Genomic DNA, 22,465 nt, shown 5'->3' with positions numbered 1-22,465 from the left:
ATAAGAAAGTCTTTCCTGTGGCAGGATGGTTTTTTGAAAGGGAGCTATTTGAAGATGCAGAGGGGCTTGGCAAATTAGACTAAATCCCAGGGCAGCTGGGTTAGTGGGCGGAGAAGTGAGGCAGTGAAAAGAGCCGGGAAATGTAGCTTGATCACAGGACTCCCCTTTATCACATGGATGGCCATAGCTCCCTATGTGCAGTGGGGGGCTGGCAGGAAGGGGGGCGGTATTAGAGGCATTGTGAGGTATACACACACTTCTGTGAACGGTGTCCTGGACTTCCCAAAGGCTCAGCATGGTCAGGACCTTGGTCACTCGGCTTATCTAAAAGACGGCACCAGCAATGTAGCCATCTCATCCTCCTAAGCCACCAGTCTATCCTCAGCTATTAGTTCAGTGCTGAACCACAGGGAGGAGCGCCACCTACTGCTTGTGATAAGCACTGAGGTTTAGCGCAGGTAAATGCAGGACAGGACATTCCCTCTGAGAGGCTGGAGTAATCACACAGGCCTGTCGTTGCATTTGATTTAATGCCACATCCGCCTGTGTGGTTGGTTGATTTCATTTATTCCCGTCCTTCTTTGTTATTTGGGATATTCAGACACAAACAGGTTCTTTGCCGCTTAAGATTTCATCGGTTCCAGTCTCTTACAGCTCACCTGCAATCACCCTGCTCTGGCTGTAGCATTATAGCTGTGGAAATGCACTGGCAGAGCGCTGCGATTTCAAGTGGAGAAGCAGGCGCTGGAGTATATTAAGGGCCTGATTCTCATTTCAACAAGGGCCCATTTACGCTGGCCGTGCAAGTGTAAATGCAATTTACATTGTGCAAAGAGCGTAAAAAGACCTTAATGCAAATAAGAATCAGGCCCTAACTGTTAAACAGGAAAGATCTTGTTTCCAGACAACCTCAAAACCTTATAGAGTGGGTCAGTGTTATAGCGAACCCTGTCCCATCAAACCTTTGAGCATCCACCCACGCAAACTATGGTTCCCCAGATGCCAGCTGAGCTGGGCTCTCAAACAGTGTGGCAGCCAACACCAGGGAAGTTTTTATTAGGCTTTGTCCTAACAGATAAAGAGGAACTGATCATAGAACTAAAAATTAATGGTAGCTTAGGTACAAGTGAATGTGACTTGATCAGATTTATAATGTGCAAGCAGAATAAAGTCCAGACCAGTAATATATATGCACTTGGTGCTTTAATAGGGCCAATTTCACAAAGCCAATTATGAGTCAAATGAGCTGGGAGGAAGAATTTAATCAGAAAAAAAAAAGAATGACAATTGGGAATAATTTAAGAACACCTTATTAGTTGCCCAAAAAGCCACATTCGAGGAAGAAGGCTGTACTGATTAAAAAAACAACTTGGCTTAGAAGGGAAGTGAAGGCAGCTATAAAAAATAAAAAATAATAGATAACAAATGGAAGAAAGGGGAAATTGATAGTCATGAATATAAATCAGAAATGGGAATTGTAGAAAATTGATAGGGGAAGCCAAGGGACACATGGAGAAGTCTATGGCCAGCAGAGTTAAGGACAATGAGGAGGTTTTTTTAAATGTATCAGGAACAAAAAGAATCCTGACAATGGTATTGGTCCATTACTAGATGGAAATGTTAGAATTACCAATAATAATGCAGAAAAGGCAGAAGTGTTCAGTAAGTATTTCTGTTCTGTATTTGGGAACAAAAACAGATAATATAGCCTCATCACACGGTGATAACATTCTTTCCGTTCCACTTAATATCTCTGGAGGTTGTTAAACAGAAGCTACTAAAATTAAATATTTTTAAATTAGCTGGTCCACACAACTTACATCGAAGACTTTTAAAAGAGCTGGCTGAGGAGCAGGCTAGACTGTTAATGTTGATTTTCAACAAATCTTGGAGCACTGGGGAAGTTCCAGAAGACTAGTGGAAGAAAAATTGGGGGAGTGGTAAATGATGAAGAGGACAGGTCATTGATTCAGAGTGATCTGGATCGCTTGGTGAATGGGGCACAAGCAAACAATATGCATTTTAATACAGCTAAATTTAAATGTATACATCTAGGAACAAAAAATGTCAGCCACACTTGCAGGATGAGGGACTCTATCCTGGGAAGCAGTGACTCTGAAAAAGATTTTGGGCTCTTGGTGGATAATCAGCTGAACATGAGCTCCCAGTGTGATGCAGTGGCCAAAAGAGTTAATGCAATCCTTGGATGCATTAACGGGGGAATCTCCAGTAGGAATAGAGAGGTTATTTTACCTCTGTACTGGGCACTGGTGCAAATGCTGGAATCCTGTGTCCAGTTCCGGTGTCCACAATTCAGGAAGGATGTTGATAAATTGGAGAGGGTTCAGAGAAGAGCCATGAGAATGATTAAAAGATCAGAAAACATGTCTGATAGGGATAGACTCGAGGAGCTCAATCAATTTAGCTTAACAAAGAGAAGGTTAAGGGGTGACTTGGTTACAATCTATAATTATCTACATGGGGAACAAATATGTAATAACGGGCTCTTCAATCTAGCAGAGAAAGGGATGGCATGATCCAATGGCTGAAAGTTGAAGCTAGACAAATTCGGACTAGAAATAAGATGTCCATTTTTAATGATGAGAGTAATTAACCATTGAAACAATTTACCAAGGGTCCTGGTGGATTCTCCATCACTGACCATTTTTAAATCAAGATTGGATGTTTTTCTAACCGCTCGGCTCTGGGGATTATTTTGGGGAAGGTCTATAGCAGGTGTTATAAAGGAGATCAGACTAGACGATCGCAATGGTCCCTATGAATTTGCAGCTGCTGCTTCCGTGAAGCCAATCTGTGACATGACTTGAGGGATTGTGAGGGGACATCATGACCTAGGGGAACGATCTGTTCTGTGCGTCCTGTGGCAACACAAGTGGCTATTCAAAAGCAAACTGTCCTGTACTGTAGCATCTTCTGCTCCCTGCTGTGCTGGAGCCCTCATCCACTGCAGGGCCTGAATCCCAAGGACCCTGCCTCAATCTGAGAAGTGCGGGAAATGGGCACTGCCATTGCTATTCAGTTATGTTCCTCGAGAGTAGGATTTTGTCTCCTCTTCGTTGCATGCAGCACCATGCACACTACTGATGCTCAGCAAACAATAAATAATCACCCTCTTCCCCTGAATGAGCCAAGTAAGAACGACAGACAGGTAATAAAGTATGAAAATAGGATTCGGGACCAGAATGGTCTCCCAGCAGCAGGTTCCGCAAATCTTCATTACAAGGGCCCAGTGAACTCTCACGAATAATTCAGCTGAGCCCGGTGCTCAGATACAAAGGTGGGGAACGTGGGCTAAATGGCTAGACAGATGGATGCCACCAGCCCAGTGGGTGACAGCCTGGGACTCTAGCCTCCTGTATGATAAAAGCAGGGCCACTCAGCTGACTCCCTGGTTCCAATCTACTGGCTACATTTTCATAAGCTCAAGAAGGGTCACTTTCCTGCCCCCATTGAAGCCAATGGGAGCTTTGCTCATAGACTTAAGGAGAAACAGTGTTAGATACTAAGAGGCCCACTTCACCACTGTCCTGGGCATTGTATAGTCATTTATACCAGAGCAAAATGCCACCAATTCCAAATTGTAGCATTTTACACCGACTTTGCAGTGGTGCAAGTATTCCCCAAGGTCCTGGGAAATGGTCCATAAATTATGGGATTTGTTAGATTTTTTTTTTCTAAACGTCTTTTCTAAGGGCTTGTCTACACATGAAAGTTCATTCGGGGTAAGGGAGGGTGTTTGAATTTAAAGAAGAATAGTTATTCCTACTTAATGCCCTGTGTGGATGCTCTCATTCTGAAGTAAGGCATTCTTAGAGACGGGGGGAAATTTCAGCAAATAGTTAGTTTTTCATTTTAAAAGACATTATGTTTCAAAATGTGGGGGGGGGTTTAAATCACCAAAAAAATTCACATAAAAAGTGGAAAAAGAAAACCACAAAAAGTAATTGGGAAAAAAAAGTCATTTCACGTAAAAAAATAATAATAAAACCCTTTGTTTTGGGCTGAGCAAAATATTTCCTTCAACTCAATAAAATGTTTGATTTTTTTCAATTTGGTTGGGGGAAAAAAAAACCCAAAATCAGTTTCTGTTTCCATGGAGCCAAAGATTTTTCCTGATTTTTTGGTTTGGCCCCCAAACAGAAAAAATCAGTTATTCACTCATCACAATAAATATTCCTGAATAGCTCTTACAGTGGCTCTTACAGTGACTATTGTTCATTTCTAAACTCTCCTTTCCAGGTTCTTTGTCCTTGACTGTTCCCCCAGACAAACTAGGACCTGCAATCGCAAAGCCACTGTCGGTTAGATTTTAATTTCTGTTGCTTATTTTTGTCCCTTACCATCAGGTCTTTTTTTCTCTCCAGGAATAATTGGTCTGTGATAATGCAAAACTCCTACAAGCAATTAATCATTGCAATAACTTCTGCAGTCCAGTTGCAAGCACTAGGCTCTATCCCAGGTTTTCACATTCAGATGCTCGCATTAAGAACATCCCCGGGGTGACCAGCAAAAGGCAACACCTTCCGTAATACCAGTGAAACAACACAGGGTTAAAAAATGCTTCACTGGAACTTCTTACCACCATGTTGCACACACAAAAGAAATTAAACTTTAATATTTAATGAAATATATATATTATCCTTCTGCTGAAGGCTGCTGTATTGTAATTTTATTCGGGATAATTTAATTTCAGATTTATTTCAATGAACTACACCTTCCCCATGGGGGCAGTTTACTTGCTTAGTCTCCCACACATAAATCAGTATCCAATTTATATGGAGGTCACAGCCGCAGCTTTGCAGAGCTTGGGGTTGTAGCTCTCTGAGCACGTCATTTAAATTAACTGGCAGTAACTCATAAAGGCACTTTAATGGTTTCGATTGAAAATAATACCAAGACTGTGCTGGATCGATCGTTGGGGAGGTTAAGAGTAAAAAAGGGGGAAGATTATGGAGGAGCCACATACAGTCTGGACATCCTTTCCATCCATCCATCCATCGCCCCCTTTCCCCCACAGCCTTGCCTCTGTCATGAACTGCAGTACCTTTCCCTGCTGTTCCAGGCCTGGATTCCTGCACAGCTGTGTTCCACCCCAGAGGTGGCTGCATTTTAGTGAAGAGATTCCCAGCTATCCATATAGGTTTTGGTTGTCAGAGGTGCTGAGTACTCATAGTTCTCATTCGCTTCAATTGGAGCTGCAGGTGCTGAGCACCTCTGAAAATCAAGAAAGCAAAATTTTTCTCTTAGATCCAGAGGGTAGATGTTGCTTCACATTCGGCTACACTAACATACGTGTCAGTGAGGAGTTCCACGTGGACTGGCGAGAGTCAAAGAGCAGAGCAGAAATCCTTCATGTACATCAGAGGAGAACGTTGCCCATGCAGTCGTTTATCATGTTAGTTTAGCATTTCGCGCGCAGTCCCCTTTGGGATGAAAGGCTCCACACACACGCCAGAGATTATGGATTATTTGCTAGTGTCATCACCTACACTTTTGAGCCTGGTGTTTTAGCAGCAGTTACACACACACACACGCACGCTTTGTTCTTTTACAGATGCCCTTGAGTTTGATTCTGGGAAACCAGTCACTCACTTCCCAACCCAATCAGAGCATTACAGAAGGATCAAACTGAGCACCACCAAACGGCAAGAGGACTATCCTAGACATGTGCTTTGCATAGTGAGTTCACCCAACCACTAAAGGGTTGATTAGCTCCAGGTCCATTTCACATGGGCTCCTTCAAACACTGGGATGCCAGCTGTGTTTCTCTTGGTTAAGAGGGGCTGGTAACAGGGAAAAGATACATTTGTGCATGTGCTGTTCTAGCCTGTACCTGCGTTAACTAGTCTGGAGAAGGAGCAGTGCAGATTGAGAGCTGCTGTTGAGTTGGCAGGGAGCTGTCCGGAAGCTGGCAAGAAGACAACCGTTTGGATTTCTGGGAATCTTTACAAAGAAACTCCTAATGACGCTGCCTAGCACTTATGCAAAGTGAGGTGGCTGTGTCTCTGCAAAGCTGCCCTTGCTCAGTAAGAGGTATAAAGCTTTAGAAGGGGACAGGACAGAAAACAACAGGCTCTGCGATCAGGAAATTCCATTAATTTCTACACAGGAGGGAGTTTACATTGATTACAGACCACAAGCTTCTTGTTAAAATCATTGGGCCAAAAAGGAGCATTTCATCTTTTAGCGGCTGTTGGATAGCAGATGTGGCCTCTGATGCTTCACTTCTCCTCCCCTTATCATCAAGTATAAGCCATCTGACACCATCAGCAGTGCTAATACATCATCCTGGTAGCCAACAGGGATTTAAAAAAAACCCACAACCACCATATGCCATTTTCCTTTTTTTCCCCCTGAAGACTGCCCCACATGAAGCAGTTGCAGAGACTGAAAATAAGCCCAGTTTAAAGAAACCAGAAATGCATACGTTAGATGTCTGTGTGAACGACTTATGTAGGGAGAGCTGTCAGGGCACAGAGAAGTACCTGTGACTCCTGCTTCAATGACAGGGTTGTTTGCGATGGTGGGGGGCAGGGCTGTCAAAAGCCCTGTGGCTCACTTCCAGTTTGTCTTATGTTACTAAAAGTTCATGCTTCAGAGTTTCCCCTGGCCAACCAGCAGGAGGGTCAGGAAGGGATTTTTTCCCCCTCAATGTATTACGGGGGGGTACAGAGTTGCATGATGCGTGCCAACAAGACCTGGATATGCCCGCCACTTAGGGTTGCCAGCTGTCTAATCACACAAACCCAAACACCCTTGCCCCGCCCCTTCCCTGAGGCCCTGCCCCTTCTCTGAGGCCCTGCCCTGCTCACTCCATCCCCCCTCCCTCGCTCGCTCTCCCCCACCCTCACTCACTTTAACCAGGCTGGGGCAGGGGGTTGGGTTGCGGGAGGGAGTGCAGGCTCTGGGATGGGGCTGAGGGGTTTGGAGTGTGGGAGGGGGCTCCAGGCTGAGCCTGGGGTGAGGTGAGGGGTGCAGGCTCTGGGAGGGAGTTTGGGTTTGGGACGGGGCTCAGGGCTGGGGCAGGGGGTTGGGGTGTGGGAGGGGGTTTGGGGTGCTGGCTCCAGGAGCGGGCTCAGGGCTGGGACAGGAGGTGTGGGCTCTGGGAGGGAGTTTGGGTGCAGGAGGGGGCTCCAGGCTGGGGTTGAGGTGCAGGAGGGGGTGAGGGGTGTGGGCTGCCTCCGGGCGGTGCTTACCTCGAGCGGCTCCTGGTCAGCGGTGCAGCAGGGTAAAGGCAGGCTCCCTGCCTGCCCTGGCCCTGCGCCGCTCGTGGAAGCAGCCAGCACGTCCCTGCAGCGGATGAGGGGGACAAGGGGCTCTGCACGCTGCCCCTGCCTGCAAGCACCGCCCCCCACCAGTTCCCACTGGCCTCAGTTCCCGGCCAATGGGAACTGCAGGGGTGGTGCATGCAGGCAGGGGCAGCGTGTGGAGACTCCGTCTCCTACCCCCACAGGGACATTCTGGCTGCTTCCACGAGCGGCGCAGGGCCAGGGCAGGCAGGGAGCCTGCCTTAGCCCCCCTGCGCTGCCGGACTTTAAGCGGGCTAAAATCTCCCGGTTTGGCTTCAGTAGCCTCCCAAGTTCTGTCCCAAGGCAGAATGGAAAAAGGTTTCCTGTCGCACAAAGCTTTTAGAGGTTTGAAAAACATTTCCCATCCAGCCCTACTCACCATCTAGCCAACACCACATCTGAGCTAAAGGAACCAAAATCCAGTTTATCCCCCTGAGTACACTCAAAGGTCAGGAATTTTCATGTGGTGGTGAAAGCAGAAGGTGCAAGAAAATTCAAGGCTTACGTGTGTGGTTCAAACTCTGTTCTTACTCATGGTTTATATTTAATTTTATTTTCTATTTACCTGGGTCCAATCTGCAGGGTTTGGTAACTCCCAAATTCCAAACTCATCATCACACGATCTCAAGTTGATCAGTGCAATATTTTGATTCACATTTCCAGATGCACCAGTTGTCGTTTGTAGCTCATACTACATAAAAATCCCCAAAGACCTTCTATCCAACCATATCATGAGATCCTATCAGTTCATCCTTCATCTCCAGTCCCCTCCACCTACTTCTCCCCAACCTCCCTCCTGCTTGTAAGTTAAAATACACTTCACAGCCTGCACGGAAGGTTAACAGATGCATGCTCTGGTGGACCAAACAGAAAAGCATTCCAGAATTCAGGACCCCTCACAGGCCACCCGTGCCAACTGCTTACACTCACGCGTGTCTCTGTATGGAAGTATGACTAGATTCCATGAGACGGTCCCTCATAGTCTCATGCCATTTGGAGCTTTATTGTTTAAAACCAGCATATTGGATCTTTACTCAGGCAAATTCCGGCCAGCACAAGCAGAGTTTTCTCGAGTATTGACTGAATAAAATACGAAGAAGGACTGCAGGATTTGGCCCTACAGAACATGGAAGAGGGTGGACTATGACCCAGGGGATATACGTATGACCCACTCAGATTTTCAAACAGCCGCAGGGCAGTGTAGAGGTTATGGTGCCATATAGAAAGCTAAACTTCCAGGCCAATAGGATTTAGCACTGCAGTGTGGAAGTATGTTTGCCAGTGATCATATGGTGGATTCCTGATCTGCTCTTAATTTGTTGCGCAGGCCCTGCAGTAAACGTCAGCTGCAACATTTTCATCAACAGCTTTGGTTCTATTGCAGAAACGACGATGGTAAGTAAAATTAAGTATAGCTGTTCAACTTGTTCGGTCACGTTCTACTTCCAGTGCATGTGGCAAGTTTCCAGACTGCTCTTATTCTGCTAAAGGAGACGGTTGCTCCTCTGTTCCTGGATTGTATTTGAAGGGTGATTAAATTAAAGGCTTTAGTGTACAAGATTTTCATTGTTCAAAGACTAAGATCTTGTACTATCTGTATGCATCTGCACACAAATATAGGCATTTGAACAGGCAACAATAAGAGGCTGACGTTCTCAGAAGAGTATATAGAAGTAAGGAAACGAGAAAAAATTGTTCCTAGTACCACTTGCAAAAGGTTTCACCAAGCCACATAGTTCAGAGATGCACCCAAGATTTCTAAAAATTCAAGAGCATTTAGATCTGGGATTTTGAATTAGCCCATTGTAGAGTTAAGGGGCAGCAGCTCAATCCAGATCCAATCTGAACCAATCCTCAAATTCCCCAGAATTGGAGAGGGTTTTCACATCTGGATTTTCTTTGGAGCCATTGTCCGCACACAAAAAACTTAAAATGCATTTAATCAGAATCAACATTTGCAAGGTTTTGCAAGCTCAGACCATCTTTGGGGGAAATTAACCAACATTGCAATAGCTGTATCCAATTTGTAAGGAGCTAAAAGGAGACAATCATGAGGAAAGGAGATAATAGTCTTCAGATGGAGCAATTAAAGATCAGTTGCGACATAATCAGTGAACAGCAAACCCAAGCTCTGGCGGTACAATGCCATCCCTCTGTATTAATTAAAGATAATTCAGAAATATGATGTTCAATTACTCTTTTTGTAAGTCTCTCTAGAGAAGGATGTTGATTGAAGTATGTAAAATGCCCCAACTCCAATTGTCCTGTGCATTTAGAAGAGGATTTTATAGGTCTTACAGACACCATTTTACACTGGTGTCACTTTCATTGACTTCAGTGGAGTTACTCTAGATTTACAGCAGAAATCAGAGGAGAATCGGGCGCTATCTATGCTTAGTTACAGTACAGCAGAATGTGTAGCTTAGTATTCTTTCTAATGCAATGTACATTTAGTCCTATTACTAGACACGAGTTGGCATTGATTATATTTGGTCTAAATTCTTAAGGAAATACAATCCTTAGCTGGAGGGCAGCACTTGTCAATAACATCTCAAATCCTAGAAGCACACATTATATTGTAGTGTGCCTAAACTCACCACATTCGTTTGCAGAATAAATTACCATTCCCTAGACATTTCTATTTGTCCATGAATTGGAGAATGGAACTATTACTAATGTGTTATTTTATTGGATAACTTCATTGGGCGTGAGGTGCAATAAGCAAATCATGATGTGGAGCTTGTCTCCATAAAATTCAGTGGAGCCATCCCATTGAATGGCAGAGGAGATGGGGCAAGCCCCCATTAGCCCTCCCTGTGCAATATACAGAAAGACATCATGCAGAACAGCCTGCTCTCATAACGTACCTGTTATATATTGCTCCCCAAGGCATTTCACAATCCACTGAAACAATCCCGAGGCACCCTGGTGAACTGGATATGCCATAAAACGAGGGCGTCTTAAGCCTAGCCCAGCAAAGAGAAACACAATGCAGACCTATTGAACACACTATGGGGATCTGCTCTGTTCTGCAGGGTCCACCATTTTGGAATCCATTCCTCTGAAGAAAAAATCCCCACTACCACTTGGAAAGCGTAGGTTTGAGTGCCTCTGAGAACTCAAGGCAACAGATGCTGATTCTTCTCAAGCAGGCATCAAAAAACAGACGTGTAGCACCGGAGAGCAGCTGTTAGAACTCTCCATCACCCTGCTAATAAGCTGGCCCCCACCCCTACAGCTGTTTTTTTAAATGTAGCAGATTAGCTAGATTGCATGAATGGCATTGTCTCCAAACTCGGGCTGGGAGGATGAACGTTCCATTTCACAGAGGATTTTGAGATTTCAAAATGCAGCTTATTCTGAATCAGTACAAAACCAGAAAATTCCACAGTTCTCCACCCAGGAAAATGCCAATCAAAAACTTGGTTCTGGTCAGCCAGAATGTTTCATTTCAAACCGACCAAAATGTTTTGATTTCAGCTTTTGTACCGTGTGCAATATGATCCATTACAACAAAATAACCCTTTGAAATGGAAAGTAGCTTCAAAACGAAAAATCAAAATGTTTTGGTCTGATAATGTTGAAACGGGACATTTTGATGCTAACAGTGCCCCTCCCCCCGTCCCTAATTTTCTTCTGAAATTATATTCTGGCAAAATCGACCCGATTACGTGAAGCATTTCAGTGTTGACAGAACTGTGTATTCCAACAGAGTATGGCTCTGTCAAAATTTCTCCAAACAGCTCTACTGAAAACAACTATAGAAACCTGCTTGTGATTGGGTACGGTCTGGTCTACACTCAGGGCCGGTGCTTCCATTTAGGTGACCTAGGCAGTCGCCTAGGACACCAGGATTTGGGGGGGCAGCATTTTGCCGCCCTTGGCAGCAATTTGGCGACAGGGGGTCCTTCCGCGCTCCGGGTCTTCGGCGGCAATTCTGCGGCGGGTCCTTCACTCGCTCCAGGACCCACCGCCGAAGTGCCCCGAAGACCGGGAGCGCGGAAGGACCCCCCTCCCCCAACCGCAGAATTGCCGATGACGACCGGGAGCGCGGAAGGACCCCCGCCTAGGGCGCCAAAAACCCTGGCGCCGCTCCTGTCTACCCTAGGGGGAGGGATCAATCTAAGTTACGCAACTTCAGTACATAACTGGCAGCCAATACGTCCCTCGGCCCACGCCGCTTCCTGCAGCTTCCATTGGCCTGGAGCGGCGAACCACAGCCACTGGGAGCTGCGATCAGCCGAACCTGCGGATGCGGCAGGTAAACAAACCAGCCCGGCCCGCCAGGAGCTTTCCCTGAACAAGCGGCGGCCCTAGTTTGAGAACCACTGATGTAGACAAGCCCTAAGTCTAAGGTGGCTGCCACATGAATGAGGGAGGGGTTTTGCCACACCTGCAGCTCAAGTCCTAGCACCCTTCTCAAGTAACAGTGTAGCTGACCTGAGGAGAGCATGGCTCTTTGTCACCAGTCCAGAGGCTGGTCCACATGGAGGCTGGAGTCCACTACCGCTGGAGCTGGTGGGGAAAAAAATTTCCATGAAAAATTGGAAAAGAAAATCACTTTAATTGCATTCAAATTTTTTCATTTTTTTCCCCAACAGAAACAGAGAATTAAAAACAAACATTTTGGAAAGAAAACACAAATTGTTCCCCTTTTTTTTGTCATTTCTTTTTACTCCCTTTTTTCACACTAGAAAAGTGTGGAGTTGGGCAAAGGTGTCGGGGGAGGGGGGGTTTCAAAAGTGAGAGAAAGTATCAACTATTAGCTTTAAAAAAAAACACTTTTCCAATGGAAAAAATTAAATAAATGAGAAAAGAATTCCCTCCGTCCACTGAGTTGAAACAAAATATTTTTTAAAAATTCAACATTTTTCATTTTTTAATGTTTTTCCAAAACCAAAAAATTGGTAAACTTTTTTCATGAAAAAAAAAATTCAATTTTTGACTTAACCCCATTTTTCAAAGAAAACAAGTCAACCAGCCTTGACTCCAGCTCCCAGCTAAGGGACTTAATTCTTTTGCTGGAGTAGTGCAGGCTCAAGCTTTTAGCCCTGATGGTCACAGGTTCAAATCCCACTGTTGACCCAAATTGGACTGGTTATGGTAGCATTGTAGAATCACTGGCCAAACAAAACAAGAAAGCTCAGTGTTCAAGAGATGCTACAGCTAAAGTCTCCTGGATGGCTGGATCACTCTAGCATGCTGTAAGAAGTAACCACATCGCTGGTACCCAGGGAAGCATAACCACAGAGATCTATCAATTCATTTAATTAGAGAGATCTTTAAAATATGTTTTGGGACTTTTCGTTCACACATAAGCCATTACTGTTGACATTTAAAGACTCTAGCGACAAGCTCCATAGCCCACAAATCAGTGGGGATCATTACTGTCAACATGCATACCGCTAATGAGATCACCAGTTCACAGTTGAGGGCACCATAGCAGAGTGAGAAGAATCAGAGAAGTATGGAAAAGGGCAACAAGGAAGAGAAGATATAGGAGCAGGGTTTAGCTACATGAAGTTGTGAAACTCCGGTTTCCATTGATTAGAAAAGTAAGTGGCAAGAAGGAAGGTAATAAAGGTGCAGAGCATTTGAAGAGCAATCAGCCTTCTATGAACTCTCTAATGGGGGCTCAAAGGGCAAGACGTGAAGAGGTGAAATGTTCCAGGAGGTTAGGAGAATGCATAGAGGGAAATTAATGTGTGGAATGGACTCCCAAAGGCAGAACCAGATTAAGGGCATGATCCTTCAAGGTCAGTAGTAGACGAGGGCTCTCAGCACCTTGCAGAACAGGAACCCAATGAAATATAGACATAGACACAGGAACCATAAGTATGCATACACAATGCCCTGTGATTGATGGGACACTGTTATAGTGTGAGAGGTTGGGTCCTCTTGCAGCTTGAGGTTTGTATCACAGCTCCATCAGCCCTGCTCTTAATCCAGCCCAAGGGTAAGAGAAGCAGCAATTGGGAACATATTCAACATAGAATTAAACAAGCACTTTGAGGAGAAAAACATTAAAGGGTACAGACAGATGGGTGGATGGGTCTAGATGGCCCCCTTCTGTCCGGAAACACTGCAATAGAATTCTGCATTTAACAAGCTAGGAGATGCGCCTTTCCTCCAGCTCATTTTTATTACTGAATGTTGCGGTATTTGCAGACCGAGGAATCTAAACACAACAGCAAATACCTCATTCAAAACGGAAATAGAAACCAAACACCTCATGAATTGAGTGTCCCAGCTGAGTGGGCTGAGTTTAGGAACGAGTTATAAATGAGTTTAAGGGAAAGATCATGCTCTGACATTTGGGATTCTGATTCTCCGCAGTGCCCTTTGCATATATATATTTTTCAGCTGTTTAAAGGAATTGCACACAGGATTCATCCCATTTGAAAAGGGCAAACTAAACGTAACCTTATAGCCAACTGCAGCAAAACTATATCCACTAAGCAAGTATCTAATAAGGGCACAAGAACCTGGAGGGTGCAACCATCCAGCTGTAATATAGTTGTTTGGCTAGTTCTTGCACAGATGTCTCCAATCAGATAACGAATCATTTCTGTAAATAGGTTTAAACAAGCCACCACAACTTCACCAGCCTCAATCCAGCATACACTGTTGATGAAACACCGGGAGAAACTATCGACCCAGGGGCCACGTTCAGACCTCAGATCCATAGCCTCTGAGATCAACAGGAGTTATGAGTGTTTGCAGACAGAACCGGGCTCAGCTGCACATGTTACAAGGAGGGCAGCGAAAAAACAGGGAAGAGCGTTTTGTGACGTTTCGCTCTCTTTTTTTCAATTTCAATTTCATACATGCAACATTTTTATTTTTCAAAACATGTCCAGAACTGGAACTTTTTACTCAAAACGTGCAGATATTCAAAAATTCCACAATATTAGTCCCTCCCAAACCAAGATTTCTAATTTTGAAATTCAAAATATCAAAAATGCTGAGGGGATCATTTCTGACTAACCAGGGAGGGGAATGGTGAACTCTCAAAAGGTTGTTTTTTTTCCCCAGTAAATCAGTTTATTTGTATGAAAATCACAAACAAATGCAAAAACCACCAATGCGGAGGGCCCCCCAGTTTTGCTGTGAATATTTTGCACAGCGAATGTAATCGTTTGGCGTTACCAGCTCAGTGAATTACCAGTGCAGAGAGATCTTTCAAATATGCCTCTGCATTTTACACCAGGAGTTTAGGTTCATTTTTCATATCAGTAATCTCTCTTCAGCTCTGTATTTACAGTTTCTTTATAGCAAGATATCATACTGATTTGCACCTCCGATTTTACTAGAAAAAAATATTTACTAATGTAAAAGCCGAGGTTAGGAAGAGCCTCTTTTGAGTGAGATGCTTTAAGGTATACATCCTGCCCCGAGCTCACAGCCTGAGTAACCAGGGGAGGAATCTTTCCAGGCCACTCCTGGGGCTCCCCCCACACACATACTTTGCATCGGGAATATTCTGTGGGCCTACCTAGTTGTGAATCCACAAGCTCCAACACTCCCCCCACCCCTGCATTGCCACTGAATGAGACTGGTCGGAGCTACACTTTGTAACATGCAGCTCTCCTGCCTTTTGTGTGCTCCAGACATTCTTCCCCTCCTCGCCATCCTTTTCCCTCGCATACCTGTTCCACTGCAGGCACAGATTTGACCAGGCCCACAGGAAGTAGGGATCGGGTTTGCCACTCTGTGAGTGCCCTTTAGGCCGTGTCAGGCTGCCCTTCTCTTACGTATATCGAAAAAGAAAGCACTGCTGTATTCTACAGCTATGGATGAAACCACACTAGCTTACAGTAGGAGTGCTGGGGTGGTTATTTTTTTATTAGATGGAGATATACCTAGGGTTGTGAGTTCAATCCTTGAGGGGGCCATTTGGGGATTGATCCTGCTTTGAGCAGGTGGTTGGACTAGATGATCTCCTGAGGTCCCTTCCAACCCTAATAATCTATGATTCTATCTCATAGAACTAGAAGAGAACTTGAAAGGTCATGGAGTCCAGTCCCCTGCCTTCACAGCAGGACCAAGTACTGTCCCTGACAGATTTTTGCCCCAGATCCCTAAATGGCCCCCCCCTCAAGGATTGAGCTCACAACCCTGGATTTAGCAGGCCAATGCTCAAACCACTGAGCTATCCCTGCCCCCCATTGATGGAGAGCAATGCAGTGGTGGTGGGTTTGGGGAATATTTTTAATGGGGGGGGGGTCACATTTTTTGAAATTCACAGGAAAGGGATCCAGGCTCAATGGTCTAGAAGCTGGCGAATTTAGATACAGTAACACTCTCTTTGCAGCCAAATTATAATGAAAGTCCTGAGCCGCTTCAGTGTAAAATGCCATTCCAATTATCGAGAGACAAGGTGGGTGAGGTGATCTCTTTTACTGGACCGACTTCTGTTGGTGAGAGAGACACGCTTTCGAAAAAGCTCTGCTTCAGGTGTGGGAGGAGCGCTGTGTAAGCTCAAAAGCCCGTCTCTCTAATATGTTGGGACCGACAAAGCTATAACAACACTGCATTCCAAGTACAGGGAGCCTTGTCTCATAGAGTGAAGCAGATTTGTGGGTTTCTTTAGATTACTTCACTCTAATAGGTCCCATTGTACTTGAAGTCAGATAAATGTGTCACCACTGGACTCCCTTTTATGAACTCCAAATGATACCAGCCAGCCTGGTGTTTTATTTTTCCTTCCGCTTCTGCAGGAAATGGTTGATGCAATGCAGGATTCTCGCTTGTCTGTGCACCTTTTGGGGGGACGGGGGCTACAGCATTTTATTGTATCACGCTGAATGAACTGCTGTTGCTCCATGTGGAATCTCCGTCATTGGAGGTTTTTAAGAACAGGTTAGACAAACCCCTGTTGGGAATGGTCTAGTTATTATTTAGTCTTGGATAACCTACTGAGATCTCTTTCAATCCTACACTTCTATAATTCTATTTGATGTAACTAGTGGCAGTAAATAATACTGACACAGCACAGATATTTAAAGAAAGAGACCAAAGGTATATAGTTACTGTGTTACATACACATGGTTTCGGATGGGGTTACTTGGAGTGATGCATCCAGCTGATGGTGCATATAGCAGATGGGGTCATTCATCTGAAGATCCCCATGCTATTTGCAAATATTAAACCTCAGATTAGCCCTGGGAGGAAGGTACTATTTAGCCATGCTACAAATGGAGAACTACATATAGAGATTTGTCCACACTCACACAGAAAACTAGTGGCAGATCTGGCTAGAGAGTAGAACTGGTGAAAAAAAAAATCAACAAAATGTTTCCACTGAAAAATGCTGTTTCGACAAAACCAAAGTGGTTTGTGGCTGGCGATGGACCAGCTTCCATATGAAATTTTCATCTAAAAGCTTTCTGAGTTAGAGACACAATAGAGTGCTCACCTGGGACATAGGAGACTTAGCTGTGCTGGATTCAGAGCTGGGACTTGAACCTAGGAATCCTTGGTGAGCATGCTCACAACTGGCCAATAAGGCACTCTCCCTCCCTCCCCTGTAGGAGTTGTTCCACTATGTATAAATATCCATTGGGCCAGAGAGAGACTGACTTTACAGCCCGGTGCTTAGGGCACTCACCTTGCAGAGCAGGACCTGAACCTAGGTCACCTACATTACAGGTGAAGGCCCCAATCCCTGGGCTATTGGCTATTCTGAGCTGTGGCTCTGTCTGTCTGTCTCTCTCATCCAGCCTGGGGATAGAAAGTCCCGAACTCCCATGCTCGTAATCTAAGCTCTGGAAAACAGTCCTTCCATTTAGCAGTAAGGAGGTGGGTGTGAGACACTATAACCAGGTGCACTCTTGTGCTCAGCATCTTTATCTGGTCACTATTCCTTTCTAGTATCCATAATTTTATAAGCCCTGTTGAGCATTCCTTCGCCACCGGCCTTCATCACTTTCTTGGACTGAATTTTGCAGCCTATAATGAATGTACAGAATTAAAAATAAACCCTCCCCAGTCACACTACCTAGTAAGAGAGAAGTGAGTAACGCACTGACTTTGGGGAGTGCCGTAACCCCTGCCTAGTGGTGCCAGGAGCCCATTCCCTTTTGGGGATATAAGCATGGCCCAAAATAAAAAGCCCTCCCCCCAATTCCTCTACAGTCCAAGCAGGACAGCAACACGTCTCCCTGAGTTGCATCCAGCCTTCTTCCATGCTGGCCACACCTTTCCTCTCCTTCCACGGATACATGTCAGGAGCGCCAAACAGTTTAATGAGCCCCAGCTGAGCCTTCTCCTCAATCATGGAACCCTTTCCTGTCTGGTTCCAAACTCCAGCAGGAACCCAGAAATGACAAGAGAGCCAGTCACTCTGCACAGGTTTAATTGAGGGCAGAATCCAGACCATGGTATTTAAATAAAGCTATTTGAAGCTGCAGACCCACAGTCATTGCTTGGAAGCTTTAGCCAACTCCCTTGCAAGAAGCTAACTGGTTGCTATTGGTTATTTCTCACCCTAGATACATCCGTTCCAGCCAGTGTCAAGCCTCCCATTCCTGAGCAAGCTCAGAGAAAAGCTAGCCAAAGGTCCACTACCAGTTTATCTAATTTAAGCCAGTACCTACACTCAACATAATCTGGATTCAGGCCAGGACATGGGAAGGCAACAGCTTTAGTGGCACTGATAGATGATCTCCTGCTGTCAATAGACAGAGGGGCAGACATCCATTCTCATGCTCCTGGACCTCTCTGCAGCATTCAGCACTGCTGAGATACTGCTCTCTCATATGAGAGAGGTGGCCCAGACCCACAGCAGGGAGCTGAAACGGTCTGAGTCTTTCCTGGGTGGGGGCACCCAGTGAGAAGTGATGGGAAACAGATGTCAGTCATGTCACTTAATTCACTACGAGAAGGACAGTGATGAGTGTGGTATAAGAACCTATATAGAATAGAACTAGGGCATCATGGAATGTTTTGTTCTCGAGTGAGGCTTCTCCATCACACTGCCAAGTCCTGTCATATCCAAACTACGTTCCAGAAAAGGACATTCATTTTCATTTGGCTCGTGGTCAAGTTTGCCTACAAAACCATCTCACCTGTCATCCGGGGAATAGTAGATCCTTCTACTTCCAGCCTCCTCCCACCCTGTAGCATCCGTTGGACAATTAGTCTGAAGCCGTTCCTGGCTCAATTTCCTTTCTTCCTGGCGACTTTTGGAGCTGCAGCTATGAATTTAGCCCAGTAGCACGAACTCTGAGTAACACAAGCCCTTGTGTGGGGGGAGGCTTGGTTCATTTTCCACAAGGCTGAGCACACTCTGGGCAGCTGCTGCTGAAGTTCCTTCCAAACATGGATTTGACTCATGTCGTACATGAAATAGACGCCACGATGGAGCTGACCTGCTAGCGTTCCGCTGGTTTGCAGCTGAATAAGCAAAACAGCCTTTTGCTTTCTGCCTATTAGACCAATTACATTGATTTTCCCTGACTGCAACCACCACTGATCTTTACAAACAGAAAGGGGGGAAATCAATGTATGCAACTTGTTCAGATTGCTACTGTGTGCAATGAATTCAAGGCTATTTTCTATCCGCTTCTCCTTTTCCTCTCTGTCTCTCTTTCCTTCTTTCAGATTGATATGATTGTTAGTTCTGCACAAGGCCGCTCGTTATTAGCTGGCCACAGCTATTTGCCATTTTTCTAGAGACACATTATCTTGGGGAGAAGGAGATGGATCATGAAGTGAGAAAGACCCACCAGAACTTGTAAAGGTGACATCCTGGCTCTCAGCAGAAGGGGAAAGAATCGAATTGTATTCATGTTCAGAAATCTATTCCCTTTAACTTAATCAAGACATTGGCCTGTGTGCTGTTGGCAAAATTACGAGGTCATTAGTAGTTTCTATGCACAAAGGGTGTGTAGGGGGCAGAGTCTTAAAACTGATTTCTAGAGGAGCTTTGGTAATTGACTGCCCTAATCAAAACTATAGGACACACCCACTGTGTCATTTTCTAATCTTGCCCCAGGGTAATCAGACTGCAAGTCATGTTTACACAATAATAGCAGCTGATCCCTCATGCTGAGCCGGCTCATTTGGTAGCATTCTTATCCCTGGGACAAGAGATTATATCGGTTCAGATTTCTGATCAGAACTCCGTCTTAGGCACAACACTGCAAGTTGGGCTGTTGCATTGTCAGAGATGCAATCTTTAAGGGAGGATCCTTGTGTTCTACAGGTGGGCTTTAAAGAACAGATGGCAGACTCATGGAATAACCCCACAGTCCCGGCAAACACTGCCTCCCAGGAAAAAATACAAACAAATTGGTTCAAATGTTCAAGTTGAGCAATACACACTGATGAGCCCATAATGATTGGTGTGCACACAGTTAATTCATTGCCAGTATCTGACTCCCAGCTTTGTAAAATGCTTCAGGCTACTTCAAGTAAGAAAGGCACTAAATAAAACCATGGCCCTGATACTAACAATTCGTTTGGCCAAGGGCAGTGAAATTGGTTTTTGACATGCCACTCCTCAGGCACTGTCTGCCAAGGTACTTGGAGTTTTTATCACCCACCTGAGAGTCGGTTCTCTCTCTCTCATTTCAATCGGTCTGCTTCCTTTCTCATGCAAAAGGCAGGGAATGGGACAGATGGCCTTGGAAAGCCATTGGGTCAGACACAGAGAACAAAAGTTGCCCCATTATTGTCCAGGAGAACGGGTCATGAATGTGAGCTAGAGATCAACAACCAGTTTAGTCTGGAGAACCCAGGAGAACTGTAAAATATGAGGTTATGGGACAAATGATATTGCTAAAGGGACACAGTGCAACGAAATCACAGACCAAGCCTATAAAATCAATACCATTCGTTATGAGTTATGGTTGGAGAGGAGAACCAAATGTACTGGCTTAGGAGCTAGAGAGGGGTCTCGAATGACATCACCCCCGTGCGTCCCCTCCACCCACCCCACAGGAGAAAGTCTCAGAGCCAAAGGCTTGGAGGGAGATCGGTTGAGACTGTCTGGTGCCAGAGTTTTAATGTTTATGACCATGTAATATGGATCATTCCCTTTAGTGCTCGCTCTCACTAACACCTTGGTTGGGCTTTTTTCTCTTTTAAATGTCCTTCTGGAGATGGAATTTGCGGCCTCTGTCATCCCATTGCCAATTGCTGCCATAGCTGCAGACAGCCCTGTGTCACCACCACCATCCTAGTCAGAAAGAGTGGCAGGTTTTCGCCCTGCGTGGCCCAAATCCTGGAACCCTGGGTGTTGAGACCTATCTGCCCTCCACAATTAAACAGCTTTAGCAGCGAGAGGAAGGATGGTCTTATGGCTAAGGAATTAGACTAGGCTTCAGAAGATGAGAGTTCAATTCCTAGCTCTGTCACACAGATTTCCTGTGGGATCTTGGGCAAGTCACTCATCTCACTCTTCCTCAATGCTATTTCCTTTGCCCATCTTGCCGATTTTGATTGAACGTCTCTGCACTGAAGAGCTGTCTCTTACCACATGTCTGTACAGTGGGGTTCCGGTCATGATTAGCGCGGCCTCAACACAAGTAACTCGATAGAGCCAGGTTGATTCATAATCAAATGGATAATATCTACAAAGAATCTATGTAAAAGTGGGACTATAGATAGAGTCCCATCCCGACAGACATTGCAGGGGTGGACATCTTGTGTTCTTAAGTGATCCTTTCCTCCATTCACAATCAGTGCTAAAGATGGTAATAAACTCGGGACAAAGGAAGGGTTGGCATGGAGCAGAAGCTTTGAGGATGATGAAGTAAAAAGGAGAGAAATGTGGGGTCCTGGTGGAGTCCCTCTCAGCAAGGAGGTAGCATGCCTACAGATAACAAGCAGGTGGAATACTGAATACAATTGCTTTCTGTGCCCTCGACAAGATGCATCTTGCAAATATAATTCCAGCCCTCAACACACTCAGTAAATGAACAATATTTTAGTAGTCCTGGAGACTTAGTGAGAGTGTAGGTTCAGTAGCAGACCCTTGAACGGAATTTTTCTCTTCAAGCTAAATGCACAATAGCAGTGGTTTTCAATCTGGGGTCCACAGGCCCCTGGGGGTCCACAGACTATGTGATTTCCAAAGGAATCCGCACCTCGATTTGAAATTTTGTAGAGGTCCTCAAATGAAAAAAAGATTGAAAACCACTGCCCTATAGCACTGGTGAGGCTGTAGCCTCACGTGCTAATGGATTTGGGGATCACTGCAACAGAGCAGGTGTCGTGGAGAGCAGCTGTTTGCCCATCATTGTGTCTTTTGGCTACAGAGCTAAAAATACAAGGCAGTTATTCCTTGAGAAATAATGCCAGTAGGGAATGTCACAGAGTAAGCGTGAGGTCCTAGTCACGCCGAAGACATTGTTTGTTTGCTTGTTTCAACCCAGCTGCCTTCAGCGTCCCTTTCTTCTGCACTTAGCAGTTTCTGGCCACTGCTAGTGTCTTTTGGGCACCGTTAACTTTGTGCCCGCCGCTAACTCTTGTGCCCTTACTGCAGGACTACAGGGTGAACATCTTCTTGCGGCAGCAGTGGAACGACCCGCGGCTGGCGTACAACGAGTACCCTGATGACTCCCTGGATTTGGACCCCTCCATGCTGGATTCCATCTGGAAGCCTGACTTGTTCTTCGCCAACGAGAAGGGGGCCCATTTCCACGAGATCACCACAGACAACAAACTTTTGCGCATTTCCAGAAATGGCAACGTCCTCTACAGTATCAGGTGAGACGGATAAAGAGAATGGTTGGCAGTGGGGGGACGGTGGGCCTAAGCATGCTTGAGGCTGAGTTGAGAAGCTGGTAAATAAACAGAGCATTAGGGGTTGGCCTTCAAACCACTGAACTCCCTGGGTTCAAATCCCAGCAAACTGACTTGATTCCATCCTCACAATTCTGAGGTAAAATCCAAGATGGCAGCCCTGCGCTGGCAAGGAGGCAGCAGCAAACACTGGTGTTTCACTCTTTAGCTCAGGTCTTGTAAACAAGTTTCAATTTAAAATCACATGACACTAACAAAATGGCTAGGATGGGCCTTCTACTGGAGAACATAAGAACTTCTCAACTGTGTGTCAGAGGCCTTCCATCCCTAACAGAAAAAGGAGATTCTCCATTAGGCCAAGAGATGTGCTTTTTGGAGTAGGTGGATGGTTCAATCCTCACTGC

General features: G+C 45.3%; 1 protein-coding gene across 1 annotated transcript in view; it reads left to right on the top strand.

Annotated features, from left to right (window-relative positions):
• GLRA1 (glycine receptor alpha 1) overlaps positions 1-22,465 on the top strand; it is a 43,969-nt gene that overhangs the window by 3,486 nt on the left and 18,018 nt on the right. The window contains exons 3-4 of the mRNA XM_026659332.1: positions 8,638-8,705; positions 21,802-22,025. Of these exons, the coding sequence (XP_026515117.1) occupies positions 8,638-8,705; positions 21,802-22,025 (292 nt within the window). The remainder of the gene's footprint in view (positions 1-8,637; positions 8,706-21,801; positions 22,026-22,465) is intronic.

The sequence above is a fragment of the Terrapene carolina genome, unplaced genomic scaffold (genome assembly GCF_002925995.2).
Source record: "Terrapene carolina triunguis isolate 2854851 unplaced genomic scaffold, T_m_triunguis-2.0 Scaffold629, whole genome shotgun sequence".
Classification (NCBI taxonomy): domain Eukaryota; kingdom Metazoa; phylum Chordata; order Testudines; family Emydidae; genus Terrapene; species Terrapene triunguis.
The sequence above is the reverse complement of the archived record's forward strand: the minus strand, read 5'-3'. Positions and strand labels throughout refer to the sequence as shown.